Source organism: Delphinus delphis, chromosome 10, assembly GCF_949987515.2.
Source record: "Delphinus delphis chromosome 10, mDelDel1.2, whole genome shotgun sequence".
Lineage (NCBI taxonomy): Eukaryota > Metazoa > Chordata > Mammalia > Artiodactyla > Delphinidae > Delphinus > Delphinus delphis.
In genome coordinates, this window is record NC_082692.2 from 33,987,438 (window position 1) to 34,007,928 (window position 20,491).

General features: G+C 46.4%; 2 protein-coding genes across 2 annotated transcripts; both read left to right on the forward strand.

Moving 5' to 3' along the window:
* Positions 1-473: 473 nt before the first annotated feature.
* Positions 474-5,101, forward strand: TREM2 (triggering receptor expressed on myeloid cells 2). The gene is made up of 5 exons (XM_060021284.2): positions 474-598; positions 2,061-2,411; positions 3,852-3,942; positions 4,676-4,869; positions 4,952-5,101. Exons 1-5 carry the CDS (start codon positions 559-561, stop codon positions 4,966-4,968), a joined length of 693 nt encoding a protein of 230 aa, XP_059877267.1. The 5' UTR covers positions 474-558; the 3' UTR covers positions 4,969-5,101.
* A 3,861-nt stretch (positions 5,102-8,962) lies between these two features.
* Positions 8,963-13,630, forward strand: TREML1 (triggering receptor expressed on myeloid cells like 1). The gene is made up of 6 exons (XM_060021285.1): positions 8,963-9,045; positions 9,233-9,565; positions 11,613-11,730; positions 12,108-12,193; positions 12,690-12,742; positions 13,102-13,630. Exons 1-6 carry the CDS (start codon positions 9,003-9,005, stop codon positions 13,414-13,416), a joined length of 948 nt encoding a protein of 315 aa, XP_059877268.1. The 5' UTR covers positions 8,963-9,002; the 3' UTR covers positions 13,417-13,630.
* The last annotated feature ends 6,861 nt before the right edge of the window (positions 13,631-20,491 follow it).

The window sequence follows — 20,491 nt, forward strand, 5'->3', positions numbered from 1 at the left end:
CAGTGTCTAAAATTTACATAACAAAATTACTAGAACAGCTAAAACCATTTTGGAAAGGAACAGTGTAGTTGGATTACTCACATCACCTGATTTCAAGACTTGTTATATAGCCACAGAGAGTGGTCAAGATGGGGTGATATTGGTAAAAGGATAGACACGTAGATCAATGGAACAGAGCAGACAGTCAAGAAGTAGACCTACATGTCAAGGGATTTTCAATGAAGATACTAAGGCAGTTGAATGGAGAAAGGGTAGTCTTCTAAACCATGAGAAGGCTGGTACAGGCAGGACAGTGGGCTGTCCTCTTGGAGGTCTGGGATCCTCAGCACCGCGCTGCTGGGCTGCAGTGGTGGCTCCTCCTCTCCTCCCCTCCCCCACCCCACTCCCCCTCCTTGAATCATAAAGCCAGATCCCAGTTCTGATGATTACTCAACCTCCAGGAGCCGGTTCCTGTGGGCAGCGCCTGACGAGCCTGACCCTCTCCTTCCTGCAGTTCAAGGGAAAGACGAGATCTTGCACAAGGCACCCTGCGTCTGTCCTCCACAAGGGAAGGGTGACATGGAGTCTCTTGGGCTGCTCATCTTGCTCTTTGTCACAGGTAGGATTCCCTCCCTCCGCTGCCTTCTTTCCCTCTCCTTCCTTGAGTATATGGCAAGTGGGTGGGTGGGTAGGGAGCACTGAGCCAAAGTGTGAAGATGGCTGAAATTCTCGGCATGTCCCGCACCCCCTCTTCTCACTGTGCCCCATATTCTTCATCATCTCCCTCTCTCCCCAGCATCAGATTCTTCATGTACGTGGAAGTGTCAGAGGCTGGTGGATTCGGACACCTAGAAAGGGAAGGAGTTCTGATGGTGGCATCTCAGGCACTAGCTAGTAGTTGGGGGAAGTTTTGGGGGGCACTGGTAAGAGCCCCTAAAATTATGAACCACTTAACTAGCCCCAGAAGAGTAGCAGCGTGGGAGGGAGAAAAGAACCTGGTACTGGCAATCTGCATCTTTGGGGTGCCCCTCCTGTGCTCTGAAGGTCCTCTTGTCCTCAGCCCTGGATGGGAGGTGAAGGGGCTGAAGATTTTGTGATTGAGCTGGGGAGACTGGCATCCCAGATTCTTGCACATGATGGCCTTTTCTCGTTGGGGAAGGGTGCCTCTTGCTCCCCCAGAGCAATAGGCATACCTGGGTGAGAGGAGAGACTGTTCCAATGGAGCTGGAGCTTCTTGGCTGGAGGTGGAGTAAGGGAGGGGGATGCGTTGGCCTGCCCAAAGGCAGAGGGATGGACTGGGTAGTATGGAGGGGGCACTGCTCACCAGGTCTTTCTGGTTCCAAAAGACAGGCCACCAGCTCCCCAATCCTTTTTACAAGTTTCTGTCACCATGTGGTTGAAGAGAGGGGAGGCTGAGGCAGAGGGCACTGGGTGGTTCTCTTATAGCCCCTGCCCTGGCAATAGACTGGCACTCTAAGCCCACCCCAAGGAGGGTCCCTAAAATAGCAGCCTCATGTCTCTCCCAAAATAGTTCTGAGACGCATCCCTCCTGAAAGGGGAACAAAGGCACAGAAATAGGGAAGCTGGAAGCTAAAGGTCAGAAAGAGGAGAATGCAGTGCTGGTATGAGCGTGGGCAGCTGTAAAGGAAGCAAGGATGGAGGGCGTGGGGTGGGGGTGCCCAGCCCCACGTGGGACCAGCCCCAGGCCTGAGAGGGTCACTGGCCCTGCTCTCTTGAGATGGAGTGGGAGAGGGGAGGGCTTGATTTCATGTGACAGGAAGAACATGAGTGGACTAGGACTGGAGGGAACTTCAAGACCAAATGTCTCTGGAAATAGGCCCAGAGAGGGTCAGTTATTTCTCTAAAGACGTCCAGCAAGTCCAATGGTGATAAAGCCAGATCCAGGACCCGGGTTTCCTGGTTTCCAGCTTCCTATAAACACATACCTGGGTTATACCACCTTCTCGCAACCTGTGTAAAGGCCTGAGTTCCTTAAGTGTGGGATTTCTGTCTCTTCTGTTCATTGAACATAGTAGGTGTTCAATAAACATTTGGTAAGTGAATGAATGTCTCCTCCCCAGAGCTATCCCGAGCCCACAACACCACGGTGTTCCAGGGCATGGCAGGCCGGTCCCTGAGGGTCTCCTGCCCCTACAACTCCTTGAAGCACTGGGGGAGACGCAAAGCCTGGTGCCGCCAGCTGGGTGAAGAGGGCCTGTGCCAGCAGGTGGTCAGCACTCACCCCTCGTGGCTGCTGTCCTTCCTGAAGAGGCGCAATGGGAGCACGGCCATCACGGATGATGCCCTGGGTGGCACACTCACCATTACTCTGCGGAATCTTCAAGCCCACGACGCTGGCCTCTATCAGTGCCAGAGTCTCCATGGTAGCGAGGCCGACACCCTCAGGAAGGTCCTGGTGGAGGTGCTGGCTGGTGAGTGGGCAGCTGACTGCACCCTAGCCTGCTCTTGGGCCTGGGGTCGTCTTTAGTATCTGAGCACAGGACCACCCTCAGGGCTTTTGGGGACCCTGGGAAATCCCACAGTGTGGATATTGTCCCTCCCCACCCCACAACTCAGGGTCAACTCAGGGTCGCTGTGGATAGTTGTGCAGGTTGCTAACTGCACAAGGGGGTCACATCCAGCCCTGCTGTCTCTCTCCAGGCTGTGCTCCCTGGTGGAGGACTGCATCACTTGCAGGAAGGGTACAGTTCTCTAATTTGCCCAAGGCACCTTATGAGCTAGCTGTGGTCCTGCTTCCCCCAAACAGCTTTATCCATTTGGCATCTGGTTAGGATGTGAGCACTGAGGTGGTCCTTAAGGAGTAGGAGGACATTCACCTATTCCTTCACCCAACCACCCAACGGACCTACCAACATAGATTAAGCACCAACCTGGTACAGAGAAACAACCCTAGAAAGGAACACTGCTGTGACCCTGGGCAACGTGCTTCTCCTCTCTGGGCCTCCATTTCCCCATCTTGAAATGGAGGTCGTGGTGCCTGTACTGCTGACCGCACAGGGCTCCCATGAGACACAAATGACATGACAGAGTTAAAATTGCTTGGGGGTCAGTGACAGTCGTTGCCCCAGCCTCCTGCTGCTAACTGCTCGGGATCCTCATTTCAGGCTTGACTAGGTGAGATGCGCAGTGGTGGGGTCCTTCTCATCCCTGAGTTTGCACAGGGGATGCCCTTCAGGAAAGCTTTCTGTCTGTGTCTCCGGAACGTGATTGTGTCCCAAAGGAGAACAAATCTGAGGTCACGTGTCCCTTTTCTGACTCTCCCCTTGTCCAACTCCTCTCTCCAACATGGCCCCTTATCATGGAAATGAAGGTTGAAAGTAACATTTGTCTAAGGTGGGGAGGGTGGGGGACACCGCCTGCCTTAGACCCCAAACCCTACCACCATGAGAGTAGGGGGCGAGGACACACAGATTTTCAGCCCTATCAGGGTCTAAGGCTCAGCTGACTCCCAAGAGAACAGCAGGAAAAGGACAACAACAACAACAACAATAACAATAATCCATAGCTGGCACAGGCAGCTCGACTGTTTACACAGGACTTTCAGAAACACCCATTATTTCGTTTGATCTTCCTAAAGACCCTGTGTGATGGGAGGGTGGGAGCTGCAGTTACTGAGCTCCTGTGAGGGGATGGCATTACACAGGATGCTTTCACTGTATCCTGCAACACTATTATTAAGAAGGTGTTCCTAATTGCCCCACTTTACAGGTGAGGAGATTGAGGCTCAGAGAGGTTAACAACTTGATCCACCCAGGGCCATGTCCCAGAGAGCCTCGCCCCACCCAGAGAGGTTCTCCCCACTGTGGCATCAAGGAGGGGGGCTAGAAGCTCACAGGCTCTGTCTCCCACAGACCCCCTTGATTACCAGGACCCTGGAGATCTCTGGATCCCTGAGGAGTCCGAGCGCTTTGAGGATGCCCAGGTGGAGCACAGCATCTCCAGGTATAGTGACAGGTCTTTCCTAAAATCCCTGGGCAGACCTCCACCCTGCAGAGCCAAGGCATGGGGTGGCAGCTGGGGGGTGGCACGTGCCAGAAGTACAAATTCCAAGGCAATGAGACACTAAAGTGTCTGCATGTGATCTTGTCTAAACACCCCTCCAACCAGCCAGTGTGTGTTGGTATGACTGTGCCAGTTGTTAAAATATTGCAAAACTTCCCTAACAGTTTGTAAGTAGCTGCTGCTCCAAGACTGCTGAGTGGTCGGCCTCCCACCCCCTTCCCTGGCAGCCCTCAGACATCTCCACAATTCAGCAACAATGAAACTTTGAGTATTTTAGTACAAAACTGGTACCCTCAGACCCCTGCTTCCCTGATGGGACCAGAATCAGTTCCGACTGGTTCTTGATTGGTGTTTAAACACTGTGAGTATAACCATGAAGTGCACATGTGCATGCAGACACACACACACCATACCACACCATCACGCAGAAAACTGCTCAGCAAGGGAGGTAACTGTTTAAAAGCAGTCAGCAGGCAGATCCATGCCTGGAACTCAGGTCTCCTGACTACAGGTTCCCCCAAGCCCCGCAAAGCCTCATCCAGGGATGGTGCTGGATGGGGAGATATCCTCAACCCCCGGAGCTCCTCGTGTCTCCCCATTCCTTCTATGAGGGCAGATTCCAGTCTGTGGGTCCCCTCATGGCCTCCCACATGTCCTCTTTTTTTTCTCCAAGGAAACTTTCTGAAGAGGAGAGCCCCTTCCCACCCATTTCCATCCTTTTCCTCCTGGCCTGCATCTTTCTCAGCAAGCTTCTGGCAGCCAGCGCTCTCTGGGCTGCAGCCTGGCATGGGCAGAAACGGAGGACACCCCATGCCAGTGGGCTGGACTGTGGCCATGACCCAGGTTACCAGCCCCAAACCTTGACAGGTGAGCTTGGAGAGCACGGTGGCCGCTGGGGGCTGGTGAGGTGGTGCTGAGAGGGGCCAAGTGAGTACTCTGTCTGTTGCAGAGCTGAGAGACACGTGACAGGAGGACCCACGGTGGAGGAGAGGCCCAGGAGAGGTCTGCACGGACCACCCCAGCCTGCTGCACACCCGCCCCTTGGCCACCAAGTCTCCTGGTTCTGCTTTCGCAAAAGGCCACTCTGCCTGTACCCTGCTTCTCTTGGCCCCTGGAAGCAGGGATTTGTGCGTGTGTGCACGTGTGTGTGTGTGTGTGTGCGTGTGTGCATGGGAGGTGGGAAGGACATCTACCAACTCTGGACATTGGACATTAAACACTCTCACAAATAAATCCAAGACTTCATGCTTAACTGATGGTTTAGGGCGTCATGAAGGTCTCTTTTGCTACAGGGCTAGGAGAGTGAATTCAGATGAGGAAAAGATAAAAGGTCTGGCTCCTTGGGGCCTAGGGTTTTAGGATATCATGTCCCTCCATTCCCACAGGCTCCAAACTGGCCAATCTTTTTATTCTTCTCTCTCCCTCCCAGAGATCTGATTACCAAGCCCTGCCTCCTCCTGTGGAATTTCTCTAGCATCCTCTCCTCTCCTCCTCCTGCCTCCTGTCCATCAGTTTCCTAGGATTACTGCTGGGCCCCCTGCCCCAGGCCCCCTTCCTCCCTCCACCCCCCTCAAGTCCATCCAATTCCCAGCTGACTCAAACCTCTAGCAAACCTAGAGGTTTGCTTTTATCATGTTACTCCGCCTCCGGAGAAATGGCAAGGGACTGGGTTGCAGAGTGCAGCGAACCAGAGCTGGGGACTACTGGTGCAAGCCCCTTATCCTGTGGAAGGGAAACTGCGACTCAAAAGGGAAAGGATTTACCCAAAGTCCCTCGTAGAGCCTGGAAATCCTACTTTCACTTGGCGTTCAAGATGTCCTTCCCTCTAGCTCAATCCTACTCATTTATTTGTATATTTATTCAATAAATATTTTCCGTGCCAGGTACTAGTCTAGGCATTGGGGACATAACAGTGAACAAAACAAGCAAAGATTTCTGCCCACACAGAGCCATGTTCTAGTGGGAAGAGAGCAGACAAACAGAGTAAGTCAGTCAGTCAGATGGTTAGGAGTACGGGGAGTGCAGAAGGCGCGGGGGATGATGCAATTCTGAAGAGCAGTCAGAAGGAACCGTTTGAGAAACGCTTTGAGGAAGCAAGGGGGGAAGAGTGCCAGGCAGCTCAGGGAACCTTCTCTCTCTCTTCAACACACACACGCCACCTGAGGTGGAGTGAGGAGAATGGGATGGACACTACCCTGAGAGTGGGTTGCCCCGAAGAGGAGGAAGCAAGTTGGCCACATCCTCAGGTTCTCTGTCCTGGGCCTCAGGGAGGTGGAAGCCCAGGAGCCCCTGTGGCCATGGCCACACTGGGCTGCGTTGCCCCCTAAGCTGGGTGTGGGTACCTGGGGTTTTGAATCACTGGGAAGGAGCCCCTGATGCAGTCCTGTGTTCCAGCCTCATGTCAACACATCACTCCCCTAATTGCAGTCCTGCCCCAGCCCTGCCTCACCCACTCCCTGCTTAGGCTGCTCTGCCGTCTCTGTCCCCAGCTCCAGGACTCTGGTCCAGTCTGTGTTTCCCTGGTGTCCCTGACTCAGCGGCACATGAAACTTCCCCATCGGGTCCTGGGGCAGTCGTCTCCTTCCTGCAGACACAGGCACAGTCTAGGAGCCAAGGCTGAGAAGAGCCCAAACTGAGCCCCCTGCACCTCCCTCGCTCCCGCCCGGTCTGGGCACCGAGAGTGATGAGATGGAAGGGGAGGCTCCAGGATGTGCCTGGTGGTGGAGTGCCGCCGGAACTTTCCTCCCCTTGGGAACTCAGCCTTTTCTCCTGCCTGCTCTGCCATGTCAGAGACATCTACCCTGGGATTCAGATCGCCACCAGGATCCCCTGCCTTGGACTCTCTGGAGTGCACACTGAACAGAAGGGGTTTTCCAATTTCAAGTTTGCCTCCTACTAAGAAAACTTAAGCAAATTCCTTAACTCCTCTGAGCCTCAGGGTCCTTGCATGTAAAAACAAACAAAAAACCCAACAGCAAACCAAAACAAAACAACTCTACTTTGGTGGGTTTTTATGCGATTGAAAGGAATAACATTAAAGTCCTGGCCAGATGTCTGGCACATAGTAGGTCCTGGATAAGCGCTGGCTTCCTTCCTCTTCTCTAATGCCCAATGATAGGACACCTCCCTGGATCCTGGCCACCTCTGTCCTAGGTACCCAGCACCTACCATATCTGTTTTAGGCACTCAGTAAATATTGAAGAGAGGTCTCCTCCTCACACAATGCTCCCACATGGCTTGTTAGTGTGAAAATAATTTTCTTGTAAGGAAATCAAAGAAAGCTTGATACATGCTGGCAGGACAGATATACGTACTTCCATATCACTCACTGGGGAGACCCATCTGTCCAGTTAGCCGGAGACTCTGCCAGTGTTAGCACTGAAGGTCCTGTCTCCTGGAAAGACCCCCAGTGTCAGGTAAACAGGGACAGCTGGTCACCCCATCACCATGTCCATGAGGCTCAGCTTAACGCAGAAGCCGGCTTTCTCGGGCTCCTGCTCCCAGTTTCCCATTCTCAACTCCCTTGCTCCTGGAGAAAGGAGAGAGGAAGAGAGAGGGGAGGAGGAGAGAAAAGAGGACAGAGGAGGGAGGGAGGCTGGCTTTTTCATGCCCCTTTCCAGGTGTGACCATCTAGGTCAGAGCAGTGTGTCCTCCCAGCCATCCCCACCTTGACTGCTCCTGTCTCTCTGAGCACTGGTGCTCCCCCGGTGTCAGCAGGTTTATTACTCACATTCCATGTAGGATCCCCAAACCCCAGTTCTGCACAAGGTGACGTGAATGAGGGCCAGATGGTCCCTGTGCAGGGAGTGGGTTTGTGTCATAGGACAGGAACCCCAAATTATGAGACTTGGAGCTTATATAGAACATCTGCATGTTGGCCCTTCTTCCTCTCTGGAGAGAGAGAGAGAGAGAGAGAGAGACAGAGACAGAGAGAGAGACAGAGAGAGAGACAGAGAGAGAGACAGAGAGGTCTTCACTCTGGAACATGAACTAATCTTCTCCAGGGAGGGAGGGGAAGGATGGAAGCAAATCTCTCTGGAGCTGACACACTGTCTCTAACTCCCAAGGCATGTTTGCTCTTCAATCGCCCTGGAACAAAGCTTGGTGAGTGCCCTTTCCTGGGAAGGCCCGAAAATGTCCATAGAGAACTGTCTCCTAACAAAGAGGATAATGCATTCATGAAACAAAAATAATATGCTATAAATAAGAAATGCTTGGAGAATAACAAGTCTTGTAAATTAAAAGCACTAAGGGATAAAAATCTGAAGGACAAGGAGAGAAGGGATGGAAGAAAAAGATGAAGATATCTTCTAGGAATCAGAACAAAAAGATGGAAACTGAGAGAGAAAAGCTATGAAGATGAGATGAATACATGAGGTTCAATATCCAACTAATTATCAAAGCAATAACACAAATCCTAGAACTGGAGCACGTGGTCCACACTCAAAGTGTCTAGGGAGTGCGCATCTGAGGGAATGAAGACAGGCCAGCCCAGGGCGCACGGTCAAGGTGGGGCTTCCAGGACGATCTCCTGAGAACTTGGGTGGGGCACTCACACAGAATTTAAAATCAAGATGGCCTCGGGCCATGAGAAGGACACTATACTTCCCTCCTTCACAGCTCTGCCTCATCGGATTCTATATTTGGAATACCCTGAGGACCATCTTCACCCTTTCTCTAATGCTCTCTGGTTGTCACAATCCTCCCCCCGCTCTTCATTCCTTAGGGGTGGGCAGGCTCCCAGCCTTCTGTTTTTCCTTGGGTCTTCTCACCCTACCTTGCCCATTCTTACCCTCAGGGATTGTTCCTGAGCACTGAACCAACCAGGGCTTGGAAGAGCTCCTTCTCCCCACCCATGGAGGGGCCCACCAGTGCCTGCTTCCCAGCCCATGGTCACTGAGAACCCCACGTGACCGTCTGAGGCAAAAGTTTCCTGCCCCCAGGGGAATGCTGTGTCAGTGCCCAGGCAAGCCCCAGAGCTGACATCTCCCTGCCCAGCCATGGGCCCCAACCTGCTCCTGCTGCTGTTCCTGGGACTAGCAGGTAAGCTTCAGAAGGAGCTGCACTCTGGGTCCCCACATACCCCGCTCCACGCCCAGGAATAACGGGCATTACCATGGCAACAATAACATGTAGGCCCACAAGGTGGACCTCTAGATCCCTGTGCCCCTATGCAGTGGGTGGGCCAGGAGGTGCCCTGTCCAACATCCCTGCAACTTTCCTTCCCTAGGCCAGGGCTCGGCTGGCAGCCTCCCTGAGGTGCTGCAGGCGCCTGTGGGGAGCTCCATCCTGGTGCAGTGCCACTACCGACTCCAGGATGTCAAGGCTCGAAAGGTGTGGTGCCGGTTCCTGCCAGAGGGATGCCAGCCCTTGGTGTCGTCAGCTGTGGATCGCAGGGCCCCAGCCAGCAGCCGCATATTTCTCACTGACCTGGGGGGTGGCCTGCTCCAGGTGGAGATGGTTACCCTACAGGAGGAGGATGCCGGAGAGTACGGCTGCGTGGTAGAGGGAATCTCAGGGCCCCAGACTGTGCACAGAATCAGTCTGGATGTGCTCCCTGCAGGTGAGTTATCTCAGCCTGGCCACCACTGCTCTAACCTGCCTTCCTGCCCCACCAGCTGCTCTTGGGTCGTTGGTGGGTAGGGGCCCTTGTGGGGGAGGAACTGGGAGCAGATATCCTTTTGACAGCTCTGCAGGAAACGGAAACCAAACTGGGTGAGAAGTCTGAGATAAACCAGCCACACAGCAGTCCCCTTTCCCCTCCCGCACAAGTGGGTCTCCCCACAGGAAGGCAAATTCTCTTTCCCCACTCAGGGCCTTGGCCTCCTTGTCCAGCATTTTCAACATACTTGATGCTATTATTTTGCTTAGAAATGTTTTAAACAAAGTTTTAATTCAGACATATCAACTGGAATTAAGTTTTTTACATCTTCCAGGTTTTTATTGCTGTAATAACAAGTCTGATGGCTTAAAAACTATTGAATTTATATCTTATTTAATTTTATAGGTCTTCACTGAGCATCTAGTATGTGCCTCACCTACAGGCAGGGTACATTCAATGCCTGAATTCCTTCAACTCATTCAGTTTTACAAACAGAAAATAGTGTCAGCAACAGTTAATATTATAGGGTTGAGAACAGTTAATATTCTCAACCCTATTTTCAGTATAGAAACTATGTTCACAGGTTTCATTTTCACAGGCTATAACTTTCTCATGTCTAAGTATTTATTGAAAGTACATTTTAAAGTAGTAAATTTTTCCCATAAACATAGGATATTGTAAAAAAAGAAGTGCTCTGTCGGGAACGCGGTCAGCTACCTGAGGAAGCAGAAACTGTCCTACCTTGCACTTGTGGATGCTGACATTGTTTTCATTTTCAGGTCTTCCTTTTTCAAGTAATTTGTGCCAAATGCCCAAAATAATGAAATTAAGAAAGGCATTTTTCCTTCTCTCAGTTTTTTCTCCATCTTTTAATTACGAGGATGGACTAAGCTCTCATTAGAATCCCTCTTGAGTCCACAATTATTATTTATATTATAAATATACTTCTGTTAACCCTAGTCATCCTTTGTTCTCCTTCTTCCTTGACACTAAGCTTTAGTAACTCAAGATTACAACTCCCTAAATGGCAAGCTGTGACAAGACAATGCACTGGGAATACGTGGCAGGGAGACAGGTGCCTGAAGTGGGGCAGGTGCTGAGGACCCCAACAGCTGTAGAGAATGGATGTTCAGGCAGGCAGGTAGAGCACAGTATCTAGGGAGGATGTGGGTGATTTAAAAAACTCCAGGAGATCAGGACATATGCAGCAAGATTGGGGCCATAGCGTCTCCAGTTCCTGGATTGGAATGGGTTGGGTAGTGGGAATGGTGAATCTCTGAGAACATGGCAAGCCTCTCCTCTCAGAGGGTCTAGAAGGACTGCCCGGGTTCCCAAGGCAGATCCTCAGGCCCAGAGAAACCAACCCTGAGTCCCACAGACAGAAGTTAAGCATGTTGTTGGGATGACAGAAACCTTGTCACAAAACTAAGTCTCAGGGTCCAAGCAAGGCTCTCAGCAAGGATCAGTTGGCATTGTGTCACATCAGGGCTGACCCTAAGTTCCTTAGCTCCTGAGTGCAGAGCTTGGGGTGGGGCTCAGCCAGCCTGCAGGGGCGGTCACAGGGTTGCAGGTATGTGGAGAGGTCTAGCAGGCTGGGCTGAGGCCCCTTTGGAGAACAAGTGATGAGAGCCAGGAGCAAGGTCTCCAATGAGATGAGTGAGGTTGGGTAGGGAGGTGGGCACAGATTACCCAGTAGGGTTTCTGCATAGTCTGAGCAGCCTGGGTACAGGGGGAGCAGGTGGAGAAGAAATGCAGGGGGGGAGGGTTGGGAGCTGGTGGTAAAGGGGAAAGTGAGCATATTCACAACCAGATAAAGACATAAAGAGGCCATTCCCTGACCTCCAGAATGAGAGGCCCCTAAGGAATATCCCAAGCACCGCTTCTTTGTGTTCCTTACTTGGGACTTCTCCTTCCTCAGCTCTACTCCCCCAGTCCCTCAGATCTCAATAGGCCCTTGAACCCTGCCCACAATGGGTATGTTCTCATTAAGTATTTCCTTCTGACTCAGCTCCTGGCCTGAAAGAGAAGGACGAGGAGACCCATCAGGTCGGGAGTCTGGCTGACATCTCCTCTTCAGATCCTGTAGGCAGTGCCAGCCCTTTGGATCCCAGCCGAGATAAGAAGAGGTACTGACAAGAACTGTTATTTGGGTAGCTGGGAAGGGGTGGTGGTGAAGATACGGCTTGTTTAGAGCCCCAGACTAAACTGAAAAGAAACTTTATGATTCTTTCCACTCCTGGGGAATTTCTGACCAGGCAGACAGACAGACAGACTTCCCTCCCAGTTCAGCACTGACCCCTTCATCCCAGATCTCCAGCCAGGATACCCTGATAGTGTCTCTCTCTGCCCTGCCTGAGTCTGTCCTCCTCATTCCATTCCAAAAATCTTTCTCCAACCGTGGCTCACCAAGAACTGCACCTCTGTGCCACTTCTCTAGGATTCCTGGCAAGCAGCTCCGTGCCAGGCTCAGGGCTAAGCTCACCTACTCCTTTGTGTCTCTCAGCAGACCCTTGATTTGGGGTGCTGTGCTCCTGCTGGGCCTGCTGGTGCTGGCGGTGGTGCTGTTTGCTGTGATGGCCAAAAGGAAAGGTACGTAGCTGTCCACCTGCCTATCTCAGAATGGCCCCCTGGTCCTGTATCAGCCAGTCTTGAATTCAAGGCTGAGAATCTAGGTCTGCTCCCCCTACAGATGTGCTTCAGTAAGGGTCCCCAGACCCTAGAATTCCCATGGCTGAGGGGTAGAGGAGAGCAAAGAGATTCAGTGGGAGGCGGCCTGGGGAGAAACAGGAATTGGAGAGGGTGAGACAGTGGGATTGGGGACAGGTGACTGGAGGAGGTGGGGGATTTCGGGAGATGGATTGAGTGTTGAGGCAGGTTGAGGGGAGCTGTGGAAGCAGTAAGTGGGTGGGGGGAGAGTTAGGGCTGGCTGGGGGTGGGGGCTGGGGAGATGGAAGGGGAAAACTTTGCTGGTGGGAGTGGGGAAGGTGGAGGCTAGGACAGAGGTTTCCAAAGTTTCTGAAGGGCGTGAGGCGGGCACTGAGTCAGCACAAGAAGCAGACTGTGCTTCTGTCCTCTGTCCTGCCAGGGAACAGGCTTTCTGCCTGTGGACGATTTCAGAGCAGTGGAGTCTCAGGCTCGGTAAGAGATCTCCGCAGGCCCCCAGCCAAATTCCCCAGACCCTCCCTCTGCCACAATCACTGAGAAGTCCCAGGATGATGAGGTGGAGAAAAGACTGTGACCCAGTAGAGGTCCAAACCCTCTTCCCAAACGCTGTAAACTTGGCAACAATGGTCTCCTACCTTCCCACCTTGCTATCCACCTTCCCAGATTTGTAGAGAAACTCGGGGCATGAAAATCTTCAAAGTGAAGCCTTCTTGCCCACTGACATACTCAGGATTGAAGAGACAGATCCAGTCTGGTCCTAGGCTTCCCATCTAAGGGAACTGGGGCAGAGGGAGGCATTTTCTCTTTGCCTGATTTGCCTGCTTTTGTTACAGGCCCCCTCCTCAGTGGTCCACCACATCAGTGACTCTGGACTGGCTGCTGACTTGCCATCGGATGTACCATATGTTAGGCTTGACTCGCCACCTTCCTTTGACAATAACACCTACACCAACCTTCCTCTTGATTCCCTGTCAGGGAAACACCCACCCCCAGCCCCATCCTGTTTGCCCCCTCTGCCTGCTAAGGCTGAGATCTGCTCCAAGCCTGTGACATACGCCACAGTCACCTTCCCTGGAGGGGACAAGAGTGGAGGAGCCTCCTTCGAGCCAGCCCAGGATCCACCTAATAGTGAGATTCCACCCAGCTAAGCTGTTCACCATCCTGTAAACTCACAGAGATCATCCCCAGGGTTCTGTGCAGCCATCCACGCAGTCTGTGCCCTAGATCCTTAGGATATCAGAGCAACTAGGGTCTTTAGGATCTGATCTAGTATCTTGACTTTTCTCACCTGGTAAGTGATACTTGGAATGATTGAGGTGTCTGGGGAAGCCCCCCCCCCATGCTAGTTCCTCTGCCATTACACCACAGGGCTAAATAAACTCTACATGATAATATATGAGCTCTTGATGCTTGAGGGGGAAGGAAAGGGCCCAAGTTTGACTTCACATGGCCCAAGAACTGAAAACACTCGTCCAGAGTTTGTGTTGTATGATCTCCTGCCTGTTCTGCTAGCGGGGAAGTGGTTTCCCTCCCTGGTCAGAATACTGCACACAGTTTGAATTAAGGGGCATCAAGAAGACTTCTTCAAAAGTATTTCCTGCCTTTATCAGGATACCTGAAAGTATAGAGTCATTTGCTCGAGTCTAGAAATCTCTTCTGCTTTCTGCTCTCTACCTTGTAAACAAGTGACATCTTATGATGTAACAACATATGGTGGGAGAAGGGGGATAATAATTAGTTAAAGGAGATTCAGGAAAGATGGGGTATGAGAGATGAAGTTGAAAAGAAACAGGAGTAAGGTCAGAAACTGAAATAAATACCAAGCTTAATCCTTGGCAGGACAAAGGATTTTCAAGCACCAGGAAATGAAAGAACTTTGCAGACATCAGTTTTACCAGAGCTGGCTCTTTCTCAACTGGGTGATCATCTGGTAGTTCTGTTCCCTTTGGCCTGAACTCTGAGCCTGGGACGAGTCCAGTGGAAAAAGGGCATGGGGGTGAGGGGAGGAGGAATAAATGGTAAGGGTATGGCCATGGTTAAGTGTAAATGAAAGCTAGTCCAGCCTGGGGATAGGAGGCCCTTTAAGGTTTCTGCCATGATTTCTTCTCAACTGTTCAGTTTGAAAATATTTGCCCATACTGAGATGAGAGACTTAAATGGAGAAGATGAGGTGCTCAGGAACCCAGTCTTTTATAATCACGGAGAACTAAGCAAAAAGAGATTTTGGCCATCTGGACCATCTGGAAGGGCCCTAAGCTTGGTCTAGATATCTGAGGAGAAGGAACAGACAGGGACTGTGTAAGTCTAGCGATGCTATTTTCAGGAAGCTCTGGCAGGATGTTTTGAGCTTCCTCTGATAGAGTCTCAGCCTGTGACAGAACCTAAATTTACTCTGTCCCTTAGGGAGGCAGGAGCTGCCCACCAATCAACTAAGCCCTCATTTCCCCTGGCTAAGATGACTGGGGACTTGCCTGGTGGGAAGGCAAGGTTGGGGGGGGGGGGAGGGCAGGAGAATGTGGGGGAAGGGCAGACTAGGTCTAAAAAGCACCCCTCTGGGAGAAACTTAACCTGGTCTGAATGTAGTTTGAACTTTTTAGAACGTGAGAGAAGTAAAGGTATATTTAACAATACAAAAGAAAATACTAAGATAATCAATTGGCTGGAAGAGAAGAGGGAAGGAGAAATATATTAATTCCATCATTGCTTTGGTTGGTATTCATAGACTTCCAACCAGAGTCATAGGTATAAAAGTAACTGCTAAGATGAAAATACTAAACTAAATTTCATTATAAGAAACACAAAAACAAAGCAAAGAAAATGCAGGTGACATGGTGAGGTGACTGCTTCATATCAGAACCTTTGGAATTCAGTTAAAGAAGTTCTCAGAGGAAAATTCACACCCTTAACAAGAATTAAGCATCTAACTCAAATAGCTAATTTTAAAGGAGAAAAATGACGTAACTAATACATAAATAAAAGAGCTTATTCTCTGAAGTAAAATGAAATAAAGTGTTAGCTAACTTTACTCAAGGAGATGGATGAAATAAATGACAAGGGGAAAATCATCACAGATATAAACACAAGGAAAAAAAATAACAAGAGTATTTTGCGCGGGTGGTGGTGGTAGAGTGGGAATGACTCTAAAGGGGCCTGAAAGAACTTTTGGGGGTGATTCAATGTTCTCTATCATGTTTGTGGTAGTGGTTACATGGGTTACATTTGTCAAAACTCATCATTTAAATAGGTGTACTTTACTGCATGTAAATTATATTTTGATAAAATTTATTTTAAAAAATACTTGAAAGGTCATTGGGGAATAGTTAAAATAATCTTAGAGGAAAAAAATCTTTAAAGTATTACACAAAACTCAGCAGCCATAAAAGAATTCATAGATACATTAAAACTGACACATTAGGATAAATTAAGAAAAGACTGATACTTTTCCCTTTATGACAAAAACACCATAAACAAAAGTCAAAACACAGAATGAAGAAAAATTTTGCAGCTCATACAAAGGCAGATGGCTCATTTCCCAAACCCCTACAAATCAACTAGAAAACAAATACTTAATAGAATACAGTCACAGAATACATACCTATAGCCCACACAAAAAGAAATATAAACATAATAAAGATGTTTAACTTCATCTAAGGGAAATACAAGTTAAAAGTACATTGAGAGTGATTTTAAAAGAAAGTGGTTAGAGAACTCTGAAAATTCTCTCCTCCATAAAAGAAACAAGAAAACTGGCAAAAATAGAATCAACTTTTTCAGAACTCTGGAAATTAACCAATGGCTTGCATCAATCCAAGGAGTATTTACTCAAGAAAAATGGCTTTCCCCTGCCCCTATTTGATTTAGAAGACAACTTCATTAAGCAATAATTATATGCCTGTGTTGACAGGTACACCATTTATTAAGATGTAACTTCTATGACAATAACAATATGAAGAAGGCGGGAGGGAATGGGGCTATATAGAATCAGTTTTTGTATATTATTGAAATTAAGTTGGTATTAATCTGAACTATATTGTTAACTGTAATCCCAACAACAAGAAAATAACACAAATTATATAGTAAAAGAGATGACAAGGGAATTAAACTTAACTCATTTAATATAACAAAAGACAGTGAAGGAATAGAGGAGAAAAAAAGACATAAGACAAGTAGAAGACAAATAACAAGATGGAAGACATAAATCTTACCTTACCAGTAATTATACTGAATGTAAACAGATTAAACATTCCAATTAAAAGGCAGAGATTGGCAGAATGATTAAAAAACACATGATCCAACTATATGCTGTCTCTAGGAGACAAACTTTGGATTGAAAAACACAAGTTGGCTGAAAGTAAAAGAATGGGAAAACATAAATCATGCAAACTAGCTATAAAACACTGGAGTAGCTATACTAATATCAGACAAAATAGACTTTAGGACAAAGATTGTTACTAGTGATAAAGAAAGGACATTCTATAATGATAAAAGACTCAACCCATTAAGAAGATATAATGATGATAAACATATGGGTACCTAACAACGGAGTTTCAAAATACAGCAAAAACTGATAGAACTGAAGGAGAAATAAACAAAGAGTAACGGTTGTAGACTTCAATATTCCACTTTCAAAAATGATAGGACAAGTAGGTGGAAGATTAGCAAGGAAAGAGTAGACATGAACAACACTATAAACCAACTAGACCTCACAGATACCTATAGAACACTCCACCCAACAACAGCAGAATACACATTCTTCTCAAGCATACATGTAACAGTCTCCAGGACAGACCATATATTTGACCATAATCAAGTCTAAAAAAATTTAAAAGGATTGAAATCATACAAAGTATGTTTTCTGACCATAACAGTATGAAATTAGAAGTCAATAACAGAAGTAAAATTTGGAAACTCACAAATATGTGGAAATTAAACAACTCACTCCTAAATAACAAACAGGAAAAAGGAATCTCAAGAGAAATTAGAAATACTTTGAAATGAATGAATATAATTACACAACATACCAAAACTTAGGTGATTCAGCAAAGTCAGTGCTTAGAGGGAAATTTATAGTAGTAAATACCTGTATTTTAAAAAAAAAAGAAGAAAGATCGATCTCAAATTAATAACCTAACTTTCCACCTGAAGAAACTGGGAAGAGAAGAGCAAACTAAACTCAAAGCAAGTAGAAGGAAGGAAATAATAAAAATTAGAGCAGAAATAAATGAAATAGAGAAAAGAAAAACAATAGAAAAAAATCAGCAAAACCAAGAGTTGTTCTTTGACCAGATCAACAAAATTTACAAACCTTAGCTAGACTGGACAAGAAACAAAGAGAAGACGACTCAAATTACTAAATCAGGAATAATGAAAGTGGAAGGAGAACTACTGACCTTATGAAATGAAAAGGATTATAAGAAATATTATGAACAACTGTATACCAACAAATTAGATAACTCAGATGAAATGGACAAATTCCTAGAAAGACACAAACTACTGACACTGACTTAGGAAGAAATAGAAAATCTGAATAGACGAATGCCAAGTAAAGAGGTTTAATTAGTAATCAAAAAACTTCCCAAAAGAGAAGCCCATGCCCAGATGGCTTCACTGGTGAGTTCTACCAAATGCTGAAAGAATTTTAAAACCAATCCTTCACAAACTCTTCCAAAAAACAGAAGAGGAAGGAATACTTCCCAACTCATTCTATGAGGCCAGTTTTACTTTGATACAAAAACCAGACAAAGAGATCACAAGAAAACTGCAGATCAACATTCCTTATGAATGTAGATGCAAAAATCTTCAACAAAACACTAGCAAATAGAACCTAGGAACAAACAGAAAGGATTATACACCATGACAAAACGTGATTTATTCTAGGAAGGCAAGGTTGGTTCTACATTTGAAAATCAATATGATACACCATATTAACAGAAACCCCCCCCCCCCAAACCACATGATCACTTCAACAGGTGACAGAAAAAGCATTTGACAAAACCCAACACTCTATCATGATAAAACACTCAACAAACTAGGAATAGTACGGGATTTCGTCAACCTGATAAAGAGCATCTATAAAAAATTCACAGCTAACATCATACTTAAAGGTAAAAAACTAAAAACTTTTCCCCTACAGTTGAGAACAAGAAAAGCATGTCCACTCTTGTCACTTTTATTCAACATTGTACTGTAGGATCTAGCAAGTGCAATTAGGCAAGAAAAAGAAATAAAAGGCATCCAGATTGGAAAGGAAGAAGTAAAATTATCTCTATTCGCAGATAACATGATCTTGTATATAGAAAATACTAAGGAGTGCACCCAAACCAAAAAAACTTAGAGCTAACAAATGAATTCAGCAAAGTTTCAGGATACAAAACCAATATGCAAAAATCAGTTTTATTTCTATACCCCAGCAATGAACAACCCAAAATGAAATTAAGAAAACAATTCCATTTATAATAGTACCAAGAATAATAAAATTATTTAGGTATAAACTTAACAGAAGAGGTGTAGGACTTGTGCATTAAAAACTACAAACATCACTGAAAGAAATTAAAAAAGACCTACATATATGGAAAAGATATGCCACTTTCATGGATCAGAAAATTTAATATTGCTAAGACAGCAATTCTCTGCAAATTGATTTATAGATTCAACATAATCTCTATCAAAATTACAGCTCTCCTTTTTGTGGAAACTGTGGAAACTGACAAGCTGATCTAAAAGTCATATGGAAATGCAAGGGACCCAGAATAGCCAAAACGATCTTGAAAATGAATAATAAAGTTGGAAGACTCACACCTCCTCATTTTAAAACTTACAAAGCTGCAATAATCAGGACTGTGTGTATTGGCATAAGGATAGACATACAGGCCAACGGAATAAAACTGAGAGTTCAGAAATAAACCCATACATCTCATAAAACCATAAATCAACAGGAGTGTTCAGTCATTTAAATGGGGGAAAGAATAGTCTTTTCAATAAGTGGTGCTGAGAAAGTGTATATCCACATGCAAAAGAATGACTTTGGAAACTTACCATTCAATATATGCAAAAATTAACTCAAAATAATCAAAGACCTAAATAAAAGCTAAAACTATAAAACGCTTAGAAGAGAACAGAGAAAAAACATCTTTGTGGCCTAAGATTGGCAATGGTTTCTAAGATATGATACCAAAGCACAAGCAACCAAAAAACAAAAACAAAACAGATAAACTGGACTTCATCAAAACAAAACACTTTTGTGCTGCAAAACAGTACCATCATGAATGTGAAAAGACAATTTATAGAATGAGAGAAAATATTTGTAAATCAAATCTGATAAGGGTCTAGTATCCAGAATATATAAGAAACTCTTCAAGCTCAACAAAAATGCAAATATTCCAACAACAAATGGACAGAGGATTTGAATAGACATTTCTCCAAGAAGATATACAAGTGGCCAATAAGCTCATAAAAAAATGATCAACATCATTAGTCATTAAGGAAATGCTAATCAACACCACAATGAGATACCACTTCACAATCACTAGAATGGCTATAATCAAAAAAACAAATAATAACAATTGTTTGTGAAAAACTGGAATGCTTACACATTGCTGGTGGGAATGTAAATGGTACAGCAACTTTGGAGAACAATTTGACAGTTCCTTAAAGAGCTAAACAGAGAGTTTCTGTATGACCCATTGTCATACAGAAATGGGTATACCATTCCTAGGTATATACTGAAGAGAACTGAAAACATATGTTCATACAAAAACCTGTACACAAATGTTTATCATAGCATTATTCATAATAACCAAAAAGTGGAAACAACCCAAATATCCATTAGCTCATAAATGGATAAACTGTGGCATATACATAAAAAGGAATGTTATTCAGCCACAAAAAGGAATTCTACAACATGGAAGAAACTTGAAAAGATTATGTTAATGGATCTTACCTTATTATATAAGATGGAATCAGTTCATCTCAAAGCCTCCCTGGCCTCCGGTCTAGCTCTGATTCTAATTTCTGCCATAGTTGCATTACCGACTGTTAAGAGTTAAGAAAGATCTAAGTTTCATGCTTTAGAAACACAGGCTTTTATTTTGACAAAGATATAGATAAAGGCTAGCATATTTAATATGTATACTATACAGTATCTTAAAAAGGAGACTTGGGGGCATATCTTTGTATTACATGTAATGAAAGAATCATGGTCCCTTCAGATGATTTTTGTTTGTT

Bases quoted from the DNA above. Each gene is read 5' to 3' on its own strand.
- TREM2 (XM_060021284.2), top strand. From the start codon at position 559: ATGGAGTCTCTTGGGCTGCTCATCTTGCTCTTTGTCACAG. The intron at 599-2,060 runs GTAGGATTCCCT...TCTCCTCCCCAG, and splicing joins CATCTTGCTCTTTGTCACAG to AGCTATCCCGAGCCCACAAC. The intron at 3,943-4,675 runs GTATAGTGACAG...TTTTTCTCCAAG, and splicing joins GTGGAGCACAGCATCTCCAG to GAAACTTTCTGAAGAGGAGA.
- TREML1 (XM_060021285.1), top strand. From the start codon at position 9,003: ATGGGCCCCAACCTGCTCCTGCTGCTGTTCCTGGGACTAGCAG. The intron at 9,046-9,232 runs GTAAGCTTCAGA...TTCCTTCCCTAG, and splicing joins GCTGTTCCTGGGACTAGCAG to GCCAGGGCTCGGCTGGCAGC. The intron at 12,743-13,101 runs GTAAGAGATCTC...CTTTTGTTACAG, and splicing joins GCAGTGGAGTCTCAGGCTCG to GCCCCCTCCTCAGTGGTCCA.